This window comes from Sus scrofa, chromosome X (genome assembly GCF_054392235.1).
Source record: "Sus scrofa isolate SSC_HxYL_T2T_F1_AM1 chromosome X, Sscrofa_HxYL_maternal_Yorkshire_Landrace_v2.0, whole genome shotgun sequence".
NCBI classification, from domain to species: Eukaryota; Metazoa; Chordata; class Mammalia; order Artiodactyla; family Suidae; genus Sus; species Sus scrofa.
The window spans coordinates 111,640,693-111,661,038 of record NC_139401.1 but is presented as its reverse complement, the minus strand read 5'-3'; the positions used below and the strand labels follow the sequence as shown (position 1 = coordinate 111,661,038).

General features: G+C 39.9%; 1 protein-coding gene and 1 pseudogene across 14 annotated transcripts in view; one reads left to right on the top strand and one right to left on the bottom strand.

Moving 5' to 3' along the window:
- XIAP (X-linked inhibitor of apoptosis) overlaps window positions 1-20,009 on the bottom strand; it is a 40,056-nt gene extending 20,047 nt beyond the window's left edge. For 2 of the 14 annotated variants that reach the window (XR_014834483.1, XM_085006058.1), the window contains exons 1-3: window positions 19,507-19,818; window positions 13,994-14,106; window positions 481-1,386 (exon numbers count right to left, since the gene is read on the bottom strand). Coding sequence is in view for 7 of the 14 variants with exons in the window: in XM_085006058.1 (XP_084862184.1) it covers window positions 481-1,386; window positions 13,994-14,015 (928 nt within the window). In the remaining 7 variants the exon portion in view is untranslated. 14 annotated transcript variants of the gene reach the window in all.
- On the top strand, window positions 4,668-7,487 carry LOC100737369 (partitioning defective 6 homolog beta pseudogene; annotated as a pseudogene).
- Window positions 20,010-20,346: the final 337 nt, after the last annotated feature.

The window sequence follows — 20,346 nt, the reverse complement described above, 5'->3', positions numbered from 1 at the left end:
TGGGTCAGATATACATTGATATACTTTTTCTGAATATTCCTGGAAGCCCTCACACTAACGGCCCTTCTTTCCATACTGAGATGTCTACAGTAGTCCATTTGAAAAGTGCTCCTGGTAAGCAATAAGATATCATGCAGGGCAGCTTTCAAATATACTGTCTATGTACAAAAGGCAGATACCAATTTTAACATCAGCCAAAGTAAATTCTCTATTAACTCTTCTTACAGAGTTGTTGTGAGGTGTAGAGAAAATGCATGTGATACATACATATTCAACACAAAGAGAAGGTGCACAATATAATTCAGTGCTTATATTACAGATTCAACATAAGGGTTCAAAGAATAATACTAATATATATAACTATACTAGCCTACACCTAAATATTTAATAGTTTAGTGGGCAAATGGCATCTATTATTTTTTAGGAGCCCTGGGATAGTTGGCAAGTTATTTATTAGCTCAGTTTAATAATAAAGTTTACCTAAAGCATAAAATCCAGCTCTTGCAAGCTGCTCCTTGTTAACTGAATATATCCACGTCCCAAATGTAATGATCCGTGCTTCATAATCTGCCATGGCTGGATTTCTTGGAAGATTTGTCGAATTTGGGAAATTCCTATCAGAACTCACATCAGATTCACTTCGAATATTAACATTCCGGCCCAAAACAAAAAAGCAATTAGGAAAGTGCCGCCTGTGTTCTGACCATGCACGATCACATGGTTCCCAATTTTTCAGTTTCCCGCCACAACAAAAGCACTGCACCTGATCATCAATACCTGTGTAGTAGAGTCCAGCACTAGCTAACTCTCTAGGGGTTAAGTGAGCATAGTCTGGCCAGTTCTGAAACGACTTTAATCTAGCTTCTTCACTACACATGGCAGGGTTCCTCGGGTATATGGTGTCTGATAAGTCTACAACCTGTCCAGTTCTCAAAAGATAGTCTGCATGAGTCTCAGATGGCCTTTCTAAAACAAAATGATTTCTGTTTCCCAGATAGTTTTCAGCTTTGTACTGACCATTTTGGACACCAGGATTTGTAGGTTGCACAGCACTATTTTCCAAATAAAAGCCATTGATAAATCTGCAATTTGGGGATACTTTCCTGTGTCTTCCAACTGCTGAGTCTCCATATTGCCATCTATCTACTGCCGCGTGACAACTAAAGCACCGCACTGTGTCTCCTTCACCAGTATATAGAAAACCAGCTCGTGCTAGCGTTGATGCTGAAACAGGACTACTACTTGGAAAATTAGCAAAAGTTTTTAGTCTATTAAACTCTTCTACAAATTCTTCATCCTTATTGATGTCTGTAGGTACACAAGATTTAGATCCTTCAAAACTGTTAAAAGTCATCTTCTCTTGAAAATAGGACTTGTCCACCTTTTCTAAAAAGAGAACATTACATTAGGAAATCCAAAATGTGAAACACAGGTAATACACTTTTGATATTAGGAGCTAACAAATTACCCACTGATGACATAAAAGTAATCATACAATCTCTAAGAAACATTCTAATTATAAATACTAGAATTCTGTATTACCACATGATTGAGGTCATAAATTAAGAACTATCATTTTTTTTATTTTTACTTATTTATTTTTGGCTGCACCTGTGCCGTGTGGAAGTTCCCCCAACCAGGAATCAAACCCATGCCACAGCAGTGACCTGAGCTGCCGCAGTGACAATGCCAAATCCCTAACCCGATGTGCCATAAGAGACTTCTTGTTTTCTCTTTCATAGGAAAGTAATATTTAAGCAAGTAGAATTATTTAAGTGCTTACTTTACATAAATATGGAAACTATATGATACAGAATTTATTAAAATTATTAACCATTAAAACCATCAGTTAGGAAAAACACAAAAGAAGCATAAAATATGCATATTCTTGAAGTCAATGCATAATTGTTATAATGGATTATTGTATATTCAAGGCATAAAAGTTCAGTTTTTACAATAAAAAAGGATGTTCAGAATGTTAATGATTTTCAATATTTCCTTACTGATGAGCAAAAGATAAGTTTTATTCATAATATTGGTTCCAATGTGTTCTTTAAGAGTATCAAATATTTATGACTTTCAGGCATAAACAAAGATTCCATTTTTGTTGGAAATGGATCATCTCAAATGTATATAATAGTGTCCTCTAGGGGGTGGCTCAGGAAAAATATTAAGTACATGTTGACCTTTAATTGCTATTATTTTTGCAATCAACTGCCCACAGTCAAGGAACAATCTGTTCAAATGGAAGAAAGCCTCATCAGAGCTGCCAAATTACAGCTGTATAATATCTAACCGAGATAAAATACTAAAAGGAACTGGCTGGGTTATGAGAAGAGTGGCCAGATAATTTATCCTCCAAACCTGGATGCTTTTGAAAGTGAAAAATGATGCTACTAATAATTACACTGGGACAAGAGGTGCAAATCAGGGTTGCCCCAAGCAAACCTGGTTCTCCAGAATCTCGCACTGTTCCTGACACTGTGCTCAATACCTGCTTGTCAAATGCAAAATAAAAGAACAGTCATAATGACTCCATCTCTACTTCATATGCATATTAACTTATTTCTTGGGAAGAATTAGCAGCTCTTTTGGCATTATGTTGGCACAATATGTCTGGGAATATCATCTCTCTTGGAATTAAAGTTCAACACAAAGCTTCTGGTTTGTAGGCTGGCATGGACTTCAGTCTTTCCTGGACTTGTCAATTTATAATGTTATTAATTCAATATACCTCAAGAGCTGACTTATAGCTCATACAACAATTTTTAGATGACACTCTCCATGACTTTTGGTTATTGTTTCCCAGATGTCTGAAAACATTCCAACACTAGTTTCAAGATCTTTGTTGAATCAGCATAAACTAGATGACAAAAACCAAGATTCAATGAAGCCAAGGCTGCCTTACAGGCTAATGAGATAAAATAGGGTTATGTGTAAAGTCTTATATTCTGATGTTAAAATTCTGTTTTATGTGAGCTGTGCTGTAGGTTGCAGACGTGGCTCAGATCCCATGGCTCTGGCGTAGGCAGGTGGCTACACCTCCAATTAGACCCCTAGCCTGGGAACCTCCATGTGCCCTGGGTGCGGCCCTAGAAAAAGGCAAAAAGCCAAAAAAAAAAAAAAATCTGTTTTATAACTAAAGGAAGATGGAATCTTGGTTTGGACTTTTTTTTTTTTTTTTTTTTTTTTTTTTGCTTTTTAGGACTACCTTTAAAGATCTAAAAGGCTGTCATGTAGAAAAGGGATTCAAATTGTTTAGCTTGAGGGCAGAATTAGAGTCAATGAACATAATTACAGCCAGTAGACTTTAACCCAACACAAGGATGAATAGCTACAACAATCAATATCAGTATAAAATGGGTTGGTACAGCAGAAATTGATAGAACAATCATTCAACTGTAATAAAAAAGAAAGAAAAAAGTATAAAATGGATTAGGTTGCCTTGTCAGTTATGAATTCCTCTCATCAATGGAACGGACTCTGGCATGGATCAGGTGACAATTCTCAATATAATCTAAAGCATATGAAAATTAGCTTCCCTAAGGTGTTAAGTTTTGTTTCTCAGGTCCATCAAAATAGATAAAAGTGTAAAATCAACGATGTAGTCTCATTTCATAATAGTGAATATTTGGTGTGGTTCAAGTAGTCATACCATTTCAGATAATATCAGATAAAGCTCTGTAATTCAACACTAGCAGGAGAATCTCTATTTGAAGCTTTCAAGTGGAGACCTCATCTTCCCAGGGGTTATTTCCATGCTAATAGTTTACATTTCACTTTTTTGAAAAGCAGATATTTATTCAGAAGTACTCAACTGAATAGTACATATACATTATCAGAATGTGAGGTTTTGGAGAAGGGTGAGAAAACAGAATTATCAGAGAGGTTAAGAGTGAAAGGGAGGAGTTCCCGTCGTGGCGCAGTGGTTAACGAATCCGACTAGGAACCATGAGGTTGCGGGTTCGGTCCCTGCCCTTGCTCAGTGGGTTAACGATCCGGCGTTGCCATGAGCTGTGGTATAGGTTGCAGATGTGGCTCGGATCCTGCGTTGCTGTCGCTCTGGCGTAGGCCAGTGGCTACAGCTCCGATTGGACCCCTAGCCTGGGAACCTCCGTATGCCGCAGGAGCGGCCCAAGAAATAGCAACAACAACAACAAAAGACAAAAGACAAAAAGACAAAAAAAAAAAAAAAAAAAAAAAAAAAAAGAGTGAAAGGGAGAAAAATTGATTGACAGAAGACAGAAACCCTGGGATTGGAGGTAAAAACCCAAAGAAAGGGTTGGGAGCTTTTTTCTTTCTTCTTTTTTTTTTTCTTTGATTTTTAAGGCTGCACCTGAGGCATATGGAGGTTCCCAGCTAGGGGTCGAATTACAGCTGTAGCTGTTGGCTTACACCACAGTCACAGCAAAGAGGGATCCAAGCTGCGTCCATGACCTACACCACAGCTCACGGCAATGCCAGATCACTGACCCACTGAGTGAGGCCAGGGATCAAACCCGAGTCCTCATGGACACTAATCAGGTTTGTTACCGGTGTGCCACCACAGTAACTCTGGGAGATTTTCAAAAAAAAAGAATTTAAGTGAAATGAAGGTAAGGAATATGATACTTAGAAAATAAGTATATTCAGAACACAGGAATTGTGAACACAGAAGAAAATGAGGTATGAATATTGGAGAAGGTTTAGATGTGAAAAAGACTGAGTGCAATAGGTATGCTGAGATAAGTTAAGGCTTCTTTGTGAAATCACATTCAGGCTTTGTACTGGGTAAGTAGAAAGTTAAGAAGGCAGAGAGACAAAGATGTCCAATAAAGCTTTGACATAAAAGGGCTAGGCAGTCAGGAATCTTGAGGGAACAGTGGTTGGGAAAAACAGCACTCTGAAAGCTAATACTGGTATGAAAAGAATCGGGAGTTCCCATCGTGGCTCAGCATAAATGAATCTAACATTCAGGGGATGCAGGTTCGATCCCTGGCCTCGCTCAGTGGGTTAAGGATCTGGCATTTCCATGAGCTGTGGTGTAGGTTGCAGATGCAGCTCACATCAGGCATGGCTGTGGCCAGCGGCAACAGCTCTGATGAGACCCCTAGCCTGGGAACCTCCATGTGCTGTGGGTGTGGCTCTAAAAAAAAAAAAAACAAAAACAAAACCCTCAGCAACCAGTAGTATATGTTTATACAAGGGGTATGGAAGATTTCAAGATGGTGAAATATTATGTTTAAAATATACATATACCTGTACACATACACAGCATGTGTGCGTGCACACACACACACAAACCTAGACAACTGGGTAAAGATAGCCATGGGCCTGCACCAAAAAAGGGAGACTGATTACTAATTTAGCAATAATGTGGCAATGTGGGGAGTTGATGGGGAGAGAAAAATATGCAGAAAATCTACCTACCTGGTATTTGCATACAATACAAAAGTTTCTATTTCTCTCAGGTCTTTATTATTAAAGTTGTCAAATATATAGAATAAAGTTGTTTTAAAGGGGAAAAAGGATATAAGGTTGGATGTCCTTCAGATTCTGAAAACATACTCATGAAAAAAATATTGAATGTTATATGCTGGAGGAAATAAGCATGGTTAAACAAATACTTATTTCAAAAATAAAAAATGGCTTTATTATTTCTCTTAGAAAAAAAGGAAAAAAAACACGTATACTAATGGACAAGACCTGGAAAATAATTTTTATTTATTTTTTTCAGTAATTGTTTTTTTCTTTTTTGGCTGCTTCACGGCATATGGAGTTCTCAGTCCAAGGAACAAGATCTAGAGCTGCAGCAACGGCAGATCCTTAACCCACAGTGCTGGGCCAGGGACAGAACTTGTGCCCCAGCACTCCAGAGACTCTGCTGCTCCCGTTGTGCCACAGAAGGTACTCTTTTGTTTCTTTGTTTTTAGGGCTGCACCTGCAGCATATGGAAGTTCCCATGCTAGGAGATGAATCAGAGTTGCAGCTGCCGGCCTAAGAAATAGCCACAGCAACACCAGATCCGAGCTGCCATCTGCTACCTATACCATGGCTCTCAGCCATGCCAGATCCTTAACCCACTGAGCGGGGACAGGGATCGAACCTGCATCCTCATGGATACTAGTCAGGTTTGTTTCCACTGAGCCACAACGGGAACTCTGGTAATTTTTAATAAATGGGTAAAATACGTTAAGGTGGCAGGATTAGAGGTGATCTTTTTCTTCAAAATGTCTTTAATATTTTCACTTAAAGTCTCTCAGGTTGGCACCACTGGCCTGGGTAAGAAGCCTAGTTGTGGAGGAGGAAGTCAAAAGCTTTAGGTAGCTGAGCTAGTTAGCTGCCTCCTCACCTTTCTCCACCAGAGCTCTGCAGCCACCAAAGCAGAGGGAGAGTGGATGGAGTTATGTCTCTACCTGCCAGACAGACAGGATGCCCCAGCCACCCTGTGGAGCTCAGCATTGAGATCCAAGCTACCTCTGCAGGTACATTTGGTAAGTTGCAGGCTCCTGGGCTGCAGCCCCTGCACTCAGTGTGACTGCGGCTACCAGGGCATCCTGCAGCAAAAGAGCAGGTTTGGCACTGAAGATACCTAATGTTGACATTTTATTAGGCTATACAGACACCCAGGGAGACTATAAATAATGATGATAATTATCACAAAGCTATTTCAACAACCAACTTGCTGCTTAAGATTTTTATACAGAAAATAGGAAGAAGCTAACAATGCCTTTGGTACAGACAGGCTAATGAAGAAGGAAAATGTTTTAACCAATGTTCAGTCAACCACAGAAAAAAGCCAGTTCCAGTCATTGGTACGTACCAAGACTTCATGTGTATGTCTTCTATTACAGGTGTGAATATTCCCTCAGAAACACACTGGAGGATTACTTCATCTTTACAAACATGTCACTGAACATTACCTAGGACTCTATAGCTGGGATGGTTTTATCCTAAGGGAGATAAAGCATGGCTCAGAGAAGGTCCCAGGAATCTTTATAGACTGGCTTGCTCCAGGAGGTCTGGCTCACAGAACAGGACTATTGGCTGTTAATGATGAAGTTTTAGAAGTTAATGGTAGGAAACTTCAGAAATAGGTTTTGATCAAGTAATAGATAGGATGATTGCAAACAGCTGCAACTTCATCATACCAGCAAGACAAGAAAACAAGAGAATAGCGTTAGGAACAGTAGGACTTTTGGCAGCTCAGCCAATCTACTGATAATAGCTTTCTTGGCTATCCATAGAAGATTAAACCAAACACTGAGACAAAGGATGAAGACAGTGAAGATGACATTATTACTGAAGATAATGGTGTGCCACACTAGATTCATAAAGCTGTTTACTATCAAGAGCCTGGAATGGATAATCCAAATAGAACAAACTCGGTTTTGAGTCCGGACAGAATGCTTTTATTCCTTCTAATTAAATGAGTTTAGCAAGTGGTGCAAACAGAATTTGAAACATGTGTTCCAGATCAAAAACTCTTAGAGATGGAACAATCATAACATCGTTTGAATGTTTTCTGAGTGAGGTTGTCATAAGACTTGTATATTTGGCTAGTTTAAGAGCTTTTCAACCTGTGAGGAGCCAATGATTTGAAATAGGCATGAGAACAATAATGTTGTAAGTTCAAAATGTTAAATAGAAACAAAAAGTAGATCAGTGGTTGCCTACAACTGGGAGGAAAGAGGGAATGGGGAATAACTGCAAATAGTTACTGTGTTTCTTTTTGGAGTAATGAAAATATTCTAAATTAGACTGTAATGGTGGTTGTATAACTCTATGAATATACTAAAACCCACTGAACTGTACACTTTAAAATTTTATGGCATGTGCGTTATATCTTGATAAAACTGTTTAAATGTCATATGTTAAGATTGTACCTCTATGCCATTTGTTTTTTTGTTTCTTTTTTTTTTTGTCTTTTGTCTTTTTGTCTTTTGTTGTTGTTGTTGTTGTTTGCTATTTCTTGGGCCGCTCCCGCGGCATATGGAGGTTCCCAGGCTAGGGGTCGAATTGGAGCTGTAGCCATCAGCCTACGCCAGAGCTACAGCAACGTGGGATCCGAGCCTCGTCTGCAACCTACACCACAGCTCACGGCAACGCCGGATCATTAACCCACTGAGCAAGGGCAGGAATCGAACCTGCAACATCATGGTTCCCAGTCAGATTTGCTAACCACTGTGTCACCACGGGAACTCCGGGAGACTCAATTCTTATCCTCATTCTCATTAGAAAGCATTCCTTTTGTTTTGGGTGTATCTATATATATATGTTGGTGGGCTATTGAACTTTTATTTTTATTTTTTGCTTTTTAGGGCCACCTCTGCGGCATATTCCCAGGCTAGGGGTCCAATCCGAGCTGAAGCCGCAGGTCTACGCCACAACCATAGCAACGTGAGATCCAAGCTACATCTGTGACCTACACCACAGCTCACGGCAACGCCAGATCCCTAACCCACTGAGCAATGTTAGGGATCAAACCTGCGTCCTCATGGATACTAGTCGGGTTCTTACCACTGAGCCATGATGGGAACTTCTGAACTTTTAAAATGTACAGATGATCCCCAACTTACGATGGTGTGACTTATTATGATTTTTCCACTTTATAATGGTGTGAAAGTGATACACATTCAGTAGAAACCTTATTTGGAATTTTGATCTTTTCCTGGGCTAGTGCAGTTTGATACTCTCTCGTGATGCAAGGCAGCACAGTGAGCCCTAGTTCCCATTCAGCCCACAAGATCACAAGGGTCAATAACCCATAAACTTACAAGTCTTTTGTACCGATATAACCATCAATTTTTCACTTTCAGTATAGTATTCAATAAATTATACGTGATATTCCATACTTTATTATAAAATAGGTTTGTGATAGATGACTTTGCCTAACTGTAGGCTAATGTAAGTGTTCTGAGCATGTTTAAGGTAGGTGAGGTTAAGCTATGGTGTTTCATAGGTTAGGTGTATTAAATGCATTTTCAACTTAGGATGTTTTTAACCTAGAATGGTTTTATTGGGCTGTAACTGCATTGTAAGTTGAGGAAGATCTGTATTTAAGCGGTGCAAATTATTTTGAATCCAAAATGCACTTAGATTACAAGATTTTTACACACAGGACAAACTTCTGCACCTTTTTATTCAAAAATTTTGGATTTTCTTCTGTGGGACTATTCTAGGAACACTGCCTACACTTTAAAATAAAGCTGTGGCACTTACCATCGACAGGCAAAGTTTTCATTATTTTATTAGGCTATTTATTTTCCACACATTCACTTAGAACAAGGGTAAGGCTGCCAACTTTCATTTTTGCCTGACTTCTTTGGTGTTTATCATTGTACAATGTGTGCAAACACTAGAGTATACATAGACAAAGAAATTAAGATTATGAAGTTCCCTGTGGTTTTTTGGATAATTCCCCCCACAGCTATTTATTAATTAATCTTATGGTATGGCTAGTATGAATGCCTTTATAACAGCTCTGTGCTATTAAAACAATGAAGGATCAAATGATTCCATTTTGAAGGACAGCGTCTCTCTCTTTTTTTTTTTATTTTTGTCTTTTTAGGGCCACACCCATGGCATATGGAGATTCCCAGGCTAGGGGTTGAATTGGAGCTGTAACCGCCAGCCTACACCATAGCAACTCTGGATCCTTTTTTTTTTTTTGTCTTTTTGTCTTTTGTTGTTGTTGTTGTTGCTATTTCTTGGGCCGCTCCCGCGGCATATGGAGGTTCCCAGGCTAGGGGTTGAATCAGAGCTGTAGCCACCGGCCTACGCCAGAGCCACAGCAACGCGGGATCCGAGCCGCATCTGCAACCTACACCACAGCTCACGGCAACGCCGGATTGTTAACCCACTGAGCAAGGGCAGGGACCGAACCCGCAACCTCATGGTTCCTAGTCGGATTCATTAACCACTGCGCCACGACGGGAACTCCCAAATCAGAGCTGTAGCCACAAGCCTACATCGAAGCAACACAGGATACGAGCCACCTCTGTGACCTACATCATAGCTCACGGCAATGCTGGATCCTTAATGCACTGAGCGAGGCCAGGGATTGAACCTGCATCCTCATGGATACTAGTCAGATTCGTTTCTGCTGAGCCACGAAGGGAACTCCTAGTCTTTTTTTCTACTGTGCTCACAGATCTGTGTTTCACCCTTCTGACCTCTGAAAGAAATTCATTCAATTACTAGAGCTTATTTTAATGAACTACAAATACTTAACACCATTTTGGTAACCAAGGGCTTTGTTAACCTCTCATCATGAAAAAGCATTCTTTAAGTAACTATATTGATGTGACACAGCAAAAAAGACTTAAATGATTGTTACAGGTTGAACTGTGCCCCCTCAAAGATATGTTGAAGTCCTAACCACTGGTTAGGAAGGTGACCTTATTTGGATACATGGTCCTTGCAGATATAATCAAGTTAAGGTGAGATCACTAGGACCCAATATTACTAAAATCCTCATAGAAAAAAGAGAAGGAACAGGCACACAGGGAAGATGGCCATGTGAGGATAGAGGCAGAGACTGGAGTGATGATTTATGTACAAGCCAAGAACACCAAGGATCAATGGCAACATCTGAAACTAAGAGAAAGGCATGGAACAGGTTCTCTGCAGAGCCTTTAGAGAGAGCATGGTCCTGCCAACACCTTGATTTCCGACTTCCAGCCACCAAAACTACGAGGAAATAAATTTCTGTTATTTTAAGTCACTCAGTTTGTGGTAGTTTATTATGGCAGCCCTAAGAAACTAATACAATGATGTTCAAAAAATGACAAAAATTAAGCAAGAAGATATAACCATTAGCGCTCATTGCAGTACTACCATGCTAACTCAAACACATTATGTAATTAAATAAGGGGATCTATTTAAAACTCAGAAAATGTATGTTTTTAGAATCTCATTCTATGACATCTTTGCTGATTCTTTCATTCAAAACCCTAGTAGAATGACTACTCTTTGTGCCCTCACTATATCCTCTAAATAATTTGCTGAGGACCAAGTTGTACCAGAACAAGAATGCATAATTTCTGCATGTGTGTATATTTGTAAGTTTATATATATGTATATTCTTAGAATAAAGGTCCTTTATGGCAAGGGCTCTGTCTTATCACATTTGAATTCGTGATGCATAAAGCAATGCACAACACACAGTAGTGCTTAATCACTGCTGGACAAAAGAATGAATGTTGAACCATCTATATTAGGCCACTGCTGTCACTATCTCACATCCTACCCAAAACCTCCCCTGGACTCTTGAGATCACTGTGAGTACTAAAAATTTTTAATATGCCACTGTGCCCAGGAAATGTGACTGAAATAGGAAATACATACATACCACATAAACAATTCAATTCAGTGATAAAAACCTATACTAAAATCACATTTCAAAAATATTATTCTCAGGGAGTTCCCGTCGTGGCACAGTGGTTAACGAATCTGACTAGGAACCATGAGGTTGCGGGTTCGATCTCTGCCCTTGCTCAGTGGGTTAATGATCTGGCGTTGCCATGAGCTGTGGTGTAGGTCACAGACGCGGCTTGGATCCTGCGTTGCTGTGGCTCTGGCGTAGGCTGGCGGCTACAGCTCCGATTAGACCCCTAGCCTGGGAACCTCCCATATGCCGTGGGAGCGGCCCAAGAAATGGACCAAAAAAAAAATTATTCTCTTTGCTCATTATGTGTAGAAATATTATAAAGATTTTCTCATCAGTTGCTTTTTTCCTCCCCATATCCAGCATAGAGATCTTGTCAAACAAGCAACAATCTCCCTGACCCAATGGAGGGCAATCCCTCTTTTAATGATCTTCAAGTATTAGTTCCCTATAAGAAATTTATCTACCTAATTGTATCATAGGATAAAAAAGCTGAATTTTAAAAACAGCTTTCATACTATGATACATTTACATAAAAATTCAGCTTTTAGTCAAATTGTTCATTTATACTATGTTCTTCAAAGCACGAAGCATATTTTAACTTTAAAAGGGCAATAAAACATTTTTGAGGTTAATTACATTCAATCAAATCAAAACTTCTCTCCCTAGAATTAAGCACTAAGGCCATTCAAGTAACTGAATGGCATTAAGGAGCACTCAGCCCATAAGCTCAGTCAATAACATAAACTTATTAATACCACTGCCTACAATATATGCTTGAATCATGAAGCCTACTTTTGTAAACACCTGAGGCATACTGAGAATCAACAAAGACATTATCAATGACATGTTCTAACTTAATTTAGAAAGTCACAGTAATACATAAATTTGAGCCTGGACCTCCAATCTTTGTCAAATTATTTATAATAATTAACTCCACAGGTACAGTTCTCTCAGAATGGACCCACAGTAAGGTATTCTTTCATATTTTCTTCAACAAATTATGGGACTGTGTTCCCTAAAAGAATGTTTTGCATGAAGGATATACAGGTCTGGGGCACAAGAATTCACATAAGATCATTAAAAAAGCTCAATATCACTAGTAACCCCTCTTCCACTTTACTGAAACAACAACCTCAAGAGGTCTCAAACAGGAGTTCCCATTGTGGCTCAGTGGTAATGAATCTGACTACTATCCATGAGGATGCGGCCTCGCTCAGTGGGTTAAGGATTTGGCATTGCCACAAGGTATGGTGTAGGTCTTGGCTCAGATCCCATTGACCTCTAGCCCAGGAACTTCTTATGCCATGAGTGTGGCCATAAAAAAAAAAAAGTCTAAAACACCACCTTTTATTTTTTAGGGGTGCACCTGCAACAGGCTAGGGGTTGAATTGGAGCTGAAGCTGCAATCTACACCACAGCTCACAGCAATGCCAGATCCTTAACCCACTGAGCAAGGCCAGGGATCAAACCCCCATCCTCATGCTTACCAGCTGAACTGGTTATCACTGAGCCAAAACAGGAACTCCAAGAAATAAACAACTTAAAAGATGCCATTTTTATCCTGTTTGGCAGAGACTGCCATCACTATCAACAATAACAATTCAATGGTGGAGAAAGTATGGGACAAAAGGCACTCTTGTTGGTAGAACTAAAAATTGGTTCACCTTTTTTAGACAGTCATCTGGCAATATGTTCTAAAAGTCTTAAATACACAATTACCTTCTGAAACAGCCATTCCAGTTCTTACATTAACTCTAAGGAAATGATCAGGGATGTTTATAAGGATATTCAATACAGTGCTATTTACAAAAAAAACAAAAACCTCAATTCCAACAAAAAAGGACTACATTTTGGTAATGCGGATACTAGGCAACCTTTTAAAAACTCAGGTTGTAGATGAACACTAAAGGACACAGATATGTGTCCATGATGTTGTATTATGTGGAAAAATGCTGGTTATAAAACAATATTGTTCAATATAATCCCAATTATATAAAAAAAAAATACAGGAGTTCCCATTGTGGCACAATAGGATCGGCAGCATCTTGGGAGCACTGGGACACAGGTTCAGTCCCCAGCCTGGAACAGTGGTGAAGTATCCAGCATTGCCAAAATTGCAGTGTAGGTCATGACTGTGGCTCAGATCTGATCCCTGGCTAGTAGTGATCTCCACATGCCACAGGGCAGTCAAAAAAAAAAAAAAAAAAAAAAAAAAAAAAAAAAAAAAAAAAAGAAAGAAAGAAACTACAGATATATAAAGAATCAGGCTAGGAGTTCCCATCGTGGCTCAGTGGTAACAAACCCAACTAGTATCCATGAGGACCCAGGTTTGATCCTGGCCTCACTCAGTGGATTAAGGAACTGGCATTTCGGTAAACTGTGGTGTAGGTCACAGACGCGACTCATATCAGGTGTTGCTGTGGCTGTGGTGTAAACCAGCAGCTGCAGCTCTGATTTGACCCCTAGCCTAGGAACTTTCATATGCCTCAGGTACGGCCCTAAAAAGAAAAAAAGAAAAAACAGAAACAAACAAAAAAGAAAAAAGCAGTTGGACTGTTGATTAGTCAAGATCCCTTATACGATCCCGCTCAGCAGACTGGTGTCTGTTATTTGACTATTTACCATGTGACAGTGCTTTCTTCATCTGTGAATACACTGGCCCAGTAAGCTACTAATAGTGAGGACTGCTACTGCAAAGTTTTGGCTCTTCCTTCACAGAAGATAATTTCTATAACCTATAACATGGAGAGAAAAAGATATATTCTTAATCCTTATCTTTTTGCCTATCCTGAGAGTTTTTGCCTATTTAAAAAAAAAAGGACATATGTCAACTCCCAAAGGTAAAAAAAATAAAAGCAGGACCAGGTCATGTCCACAGTAGTTGATCATGAACAAATGTCCTTTAGACCACAGCCTGGGTGTCAGTAAATCAATAGCAGAGAGGGCAGAGAAAAACACAGGTAATAATACCTGACTGCTACTTATGGTTAACTTGAAGTTGAAAATAAAAGACTTGGGAGTCCCATTGTGGCTCAGTATCTATGATACTGAATATACTAGTTACTGACTAGTATCCATGAGGATGTGGGTTCAATCCCTGGGCTCCCTCAGTGGGTTAAGGATCCGGTGTTGCCATGAGCTGTGGTGTAGGTAGCAGACGAGGGCCTGGATCCCACGTTGCTGCTACAGCTCCAATTCGACCCCTACTGTGGGAAGTTCCACATGCTGCAGGTGAGGCCCTAAAAAGACCAAAAAAAAAAAAATTTTTTTTAGAAAAATTTTTTGAGTGATGTCTATTGCTGGAGTTCTAAACTTTTTCACTCATTGCCTTCAAAAGTAATAATTTGAGGCCTGGTAAGAAAGGAATCGCCCCTGATCTTTGGCCAAAAATTTCCCTAAAATAATTTTTACAAAAGAGCAGCTCAGGGAGTTCCCGTCGTGGCGCGCAGTGGTTAACGAATCCGACTAGGAACGATGAGGTTGTGGGTTTGATCCCTGACCTTGCTCAGTGGGTTAAGGATCCAGCGTTGCTATGAGCTGTGGTGTAGGTTGCAGACGAGGCTTGGATCTGGCATTGCTGTAGCTCTGATTAGACCCCTAGCCTGGGAACCTCCATATGCTGTGGGAGCAGCCCTAGAAAAGGCAAAAAGACAAAAAAAAAAAAAAAAAAATGGGGGGGCAGCTCAGAACCCCGGTACACTGAAAAGTAAAATCATTGTATTCTGTAGACATTCACAAGCAAATCTTGTTCAGGCAAAAAGACAAAAAAATAAAATTAAATTAAAAAATAAAAATGACATAAAGAAAAGGGAATTTTGCTACAAGTGGCTACAAGCCAAATTAAAGGAGTACAACACACTTAATGAATGCTCATGTGTTCAAAACATCTAGAAGCTTTCATTTCCCTCCATTCCATCATTTTAGCTACATGTATTTTCTTTCTTTCTTTCTCTCTCTCTCTTTTTTTTTTCTTTTTGCTTTTTAGGGTCGAACCCTCAGCATATGGAGGTTCCCAGGCTAGATAGAAGTCGAATAGGAGCTGTAGCTGCTAGCCATAGCCACAGCCATGTCAGATCTGAGCCGTGTGTACAACCTACACCACAGCTAAAGGCAACACTGGATCCTTAACCCACTGATCAAGGCCAGGGATTGAACCTGTGTCCTCACGGATGCTAGTCAGGTTCATTTCCACTAAGCCACAATGGGAACTCCCCTACATGTATTTTCTCTAATTTATTAAAACATGCTAAAAGTTTCTAATACTATTTGTTTTAACATAAGTTCAAATTTTAAGCATGAGCTTGTGTGAATCCACAGCCCATCCTCTTTTATATTACCTCTGATAATAACTAAAATATGTGCTTTACAATTTTTTCATATGTGGAAGCTAACAACCTACAGAACACATCATACCCCCAATTTAAAATATGGGGAAACTGTGGTTTTCTGACTGGTTGTTACTCATCAAAGATCATGTGGCCAGTAAATGACAAAAAAAGAAAATCCAGTGGTTATGACCAATATAGGTGTAAAGAAATTACTATAAAGATTACTGGCAGAAAGGGTAGAAATGCTAGGCTCTGCGCCCTTTCAAGGCTTGAAAAATTAGACGGAGCCATAGAAAGGTATGTTGAGAAGACATACATAGAAATATATGCTGAGAAGCCTGTGTTTTAAGGTCACCAAAATTATTACAGGAATAAGCATAAATGTTCAAACCACGTATAAACATTTATAACTATACTAGGGAATACACAGTGGCACCAGATTTACCCAGTTTAGGAAATCAGCCTTAATTAACTCAGTTCAATCTCTGTCCCCAAGTTCAACCAATTCCAGTCTACACAGGTAAACCTCACTTCACCATGACAATACATTACAGAAGCAGATCATGATATTGAATCACATGTATCCACAACAGAGACTGGGTACTAATCACACCAAATCAAACCCAAAATGGATCAAATAGCAGAGCTACAATTATACCATAATTAAAAATAATAAAAGTCTATGTCAAGTCCTACAGAATGGACATAAATATGCTTTTATCACACAAAGGACAAGCTATTACTAAGTATAACACAAAGCAGATAAAACATGTAACTCTTAAAGTTTGACCTCAAATTCTTATGGTAGATACATTTCATTTCAAAGATGTAATACTCCGATGAGACGGGGGGGGGGGGGTGCACTGAGGGTTTAGGATGGAAATGCTGTAAAATTTGGTTGTGATGACTGCTGCACACCTATAAATGTAATAAAAAAAAATAAAAATAAAGAACTTCAGGAAGGATTGGATTGACATGACATGACCCAAGGCTTTTTCTGAATATAAAATATTAAGATGATAAATAATGGGGAATTACTTAGGAAAACAAAACCAATGTTAAACACTTTAATATCTACCTGTATACCTATGATGCTACCTATTCAATAAAAGAGTATCTTCAGCCACTTAAAAAAAAGATGTAATATTCCAATTGCTCTTTTCATGTTTTGAATTAAATGGAATATATTTAAAAAGTTATGAAAAAGAAAAAAAGAAATATGGAGGCAATGAGGTTGAGTGATTTGCTCATAATTACACAGTTTACCTGAAACAAAGCCAACACAAGAACCCTGGCTTCCAATCAAGGGCTCTTTCCACCAAACCTCATGACCTCTTAAGAATAGCTTTTGTTCAGTTCAACTTATTTTACCACTACTGTTTTTATCTCCTCAAATCTGCTCACACAATGACCTTAAACAGTGTTACAGATTACACTGTAATACTATTACCAGATCAGACCACAGAGACAAAGCTTTAGAACTGACAGCTCATGATAATCTCCCGTCCTCAAAAGAACAAGGGCATCTATTTTGCCATACTCATCTTTGGAATTCTAGCACATAGTGTAATACCTGGCATACATAGTAAGTGCTCAATAAATTAAAAAAAAAATCATAGATTTTTTTTCCCCTGTTAGCACCAACTACCAGACCAAAAAAAAAAAAAAAAAAAAAAAAAAAACCCAAAACAGTGAAATATAAATTATTTCATATTTGGGGTCTCTAAGCATTTATTAACTTTTTTTTTGTCTTTTTGTCCTTTTAGGGCTGCACCTGAGGCATATGGAGGTTCCCAGGCTAGGGGTCTAATTGGAGCTGTAGCTGCTGGCCTATACCACAGCTCAAGGCAACGCTGGATCCTTAACCCACTGAGCAAGGTCAGGGATCAACCTCATGGTTCCTAGTCGGATTCATTAACCACTGAGCCACGATGGGAACTCCAGCATTTATTAATTAAATAAAAGATTTCTTAAGTGAAGGCTTACAACCAAATATAAGGGGAATATTTACATTACTAAAATATTTCAAGCATTATACAAACTGATACATTAATTGCAATAATACTTATCTACTGAAATGGGCTGGACTAATCTTTAGTCAGATTACTTCATCCCCCTAGATGAATGCACTAGAAAGTGATAAAACTGCAGATGTAGTACAAGGAGCCCTGGACTAGGACCTACACTAATCCAAGCTCTGTTAATAATCAAATATATAACCTTGGGCAACTTCCTTTTTCATCTTTATGTCTTAACCTTTCATAAAAACAAAAGAGCTGAACAATTAATTACCAGGGACCTTTCCAGTCTTAAATTTTTTATTGAGTTTTATCCACAAAGATTCCACATTCAGAATTTTTTCATTGTGTCAAATTTGATACCCTGAATGTTATAATTTGCTACATTATTCAATAATCAAAAGCTTAGCACATCTCCTAAAAATATATAAAAACTAATAACATATATTATTGTTACCTTCTTACATTAGGATCAATAGAAGAAAACCAAAGATGAAATGTTAGCATCCAATAATCTGGCCTGCTTTGCCAGTTGGGCTGAAATGAACCAATCTGGATTTTACAGTACAAACCACTGATACCTAAATACATATAGGTATATAAACATATATACACACACCACTGGTACTTGTTCATACTGATACACACGTGTGTGTGAACTTTAAAACTTGTTTTTAGTTATAAAATCAATAGTTGTTTATGGTAAAAAATTCAAACGATACATTTGGTCACATGTGAAGTGCAAGTAAAAAGCCTCCCACCCCCTCCACCCTCCATAAGTAACCACTGATAACATTTTTTTTTTGTGCACCATTCAAGAAATTATCTGAGCATATACAAGTAGGCCTGTCTATGTATACATTTTTTTAACCTAAATCTTTGCCATTCCTTGAACGACGGGGAAAAATACCTCAAGCACTGGCTTCATAAACATGTTAAATACGTTGAAAGTAGGCAGCACAGTTGTATGGCACAAAGTGGTACATACTTCCAAAATGTGCACCGAATACGTTTTAATTTTCTTGCTTGGAGGCTATGTGGAGCAGCTGAGCAGAAAGAGCAGTGAGCCAGGAGCCAGACAACCTGGGTTCTAATCTAAGTAATGGAGTAGCCTCAGGCAAGCCATGAAATCTTCTTGTGCCTTAGTTTCTGCTTTTGTAAAATACCGCGGTTGAACTAAGATCCCTTTCAACTCTAAAATGTTATAATTCTAAGATGGCCGTCTGTAACAGTGTTCTCTTGAACTGGATATAACAAATGTTAAGTTAAAAAAGACAAGAAACAAACACTATAGCAACCTCCAATCTTAGAGCAAATATCTGTGTGTCATTAACTACAAAAGTAGTACATTTGTGACATAAATAGTGATGTAATTACATTTTAAAACAAAGTAGTAGATTATTAAAATCTGATAGGTCTTTACAAAGCTTTGATTGACGTTTTTCTTTTTCTGAAGGGTTAGTGGGCTGTCGTTTAGTTTCAGCAATAACCCCTCCTCCCGAAACGAAAAGAATTAAGTGTATTACGGAGTTAAAATAATGAAACTGAAAGTTAGACCGAATTTTGTTTTACTCACAGAATATGCTGGGGAGGTGACGAGGGTAGCAAAGGTTGGAAAGAATTACTAGCTAATTTCCTCTTCCGGAAGGTCCTTGGCTCCTATTCTTTCTGTTTCACACACTCTCGCCAGACACACCCCACCCAGCTCCATACCTGCCGCAGGCATTAGATTGGGGGGGGGGGTGTCCCTTGGATCATTAAGAGAAAAAAGTTCTTTGACTCGATTTACCTTAGAGGTCATGGGTTTAAGGAGGCAGCCTGGCGGCCCGATGCCACCCACGCCTTTCTTCGGCAGTCCAGGGAACCTGGGCACTGAGTCCCGGGCGGGCCACCCGCGCCGGGCAGGGGCTGCCTTTCCGCCCTTCCCCGCAGCGCGGGGCCCGAGGGGAGGGAGGGGAAGGAGGAGAGGGAGGGGAGAAGAAGGAGGGGAGGGAGGGAGGGGAGGGAAAAGAAGGAAAGGGGAGGGAGGAGGAAGCCCGTTCGGGCAGTACCCACCGCGCCTTGAGAGCCGGCCTGGATCGCCCGGGGCGCACCGCGCAGTGCTGAGGGGAGGGTCCTGGAGGAGGGGCGGCCCAAGCCCCAATCTGGAAATGCCAACTCCTCCCGGAGGCCAGGCCCCGGCTAGAAGGAAACGGAAGTCTCTTAGTCTCCCCCGCTCGCACGTAGCAGCCCGCCTATCCCCGGGAGGAACCCCGAGTCGGGGAATCCAAAGTGCGTTCACGTCAGGGCCTCAAAGAGACACAGCACGCGGCACTGCCCATCCGCCCCCGGCGCCCGCCCGCGCAGTCTCCTGGCCTCTGCCCCCGCCCAGCAAAGCCCCTCCTCCTTCCCCTTCCGCCATTTTCGAATTTACCCCTCCTGCCCAGGCCTCCCTCGATTAGCCCTGAGCTCGTCCACGAAGCCGCTGAAGGCCTGCCATTTTTTTTCGGCCGGAAGGGGGCGACCCAGAGGAACGCGGCCCTATTACCCTCCCCCCACCCCACAAGCTGGATACTAGAACCTGAAAGAGCGAGCGCATGCGCAATGGGCACCTCAAGTCCCGCCCCCAGGTCAAGCATTTCCTCTTGTA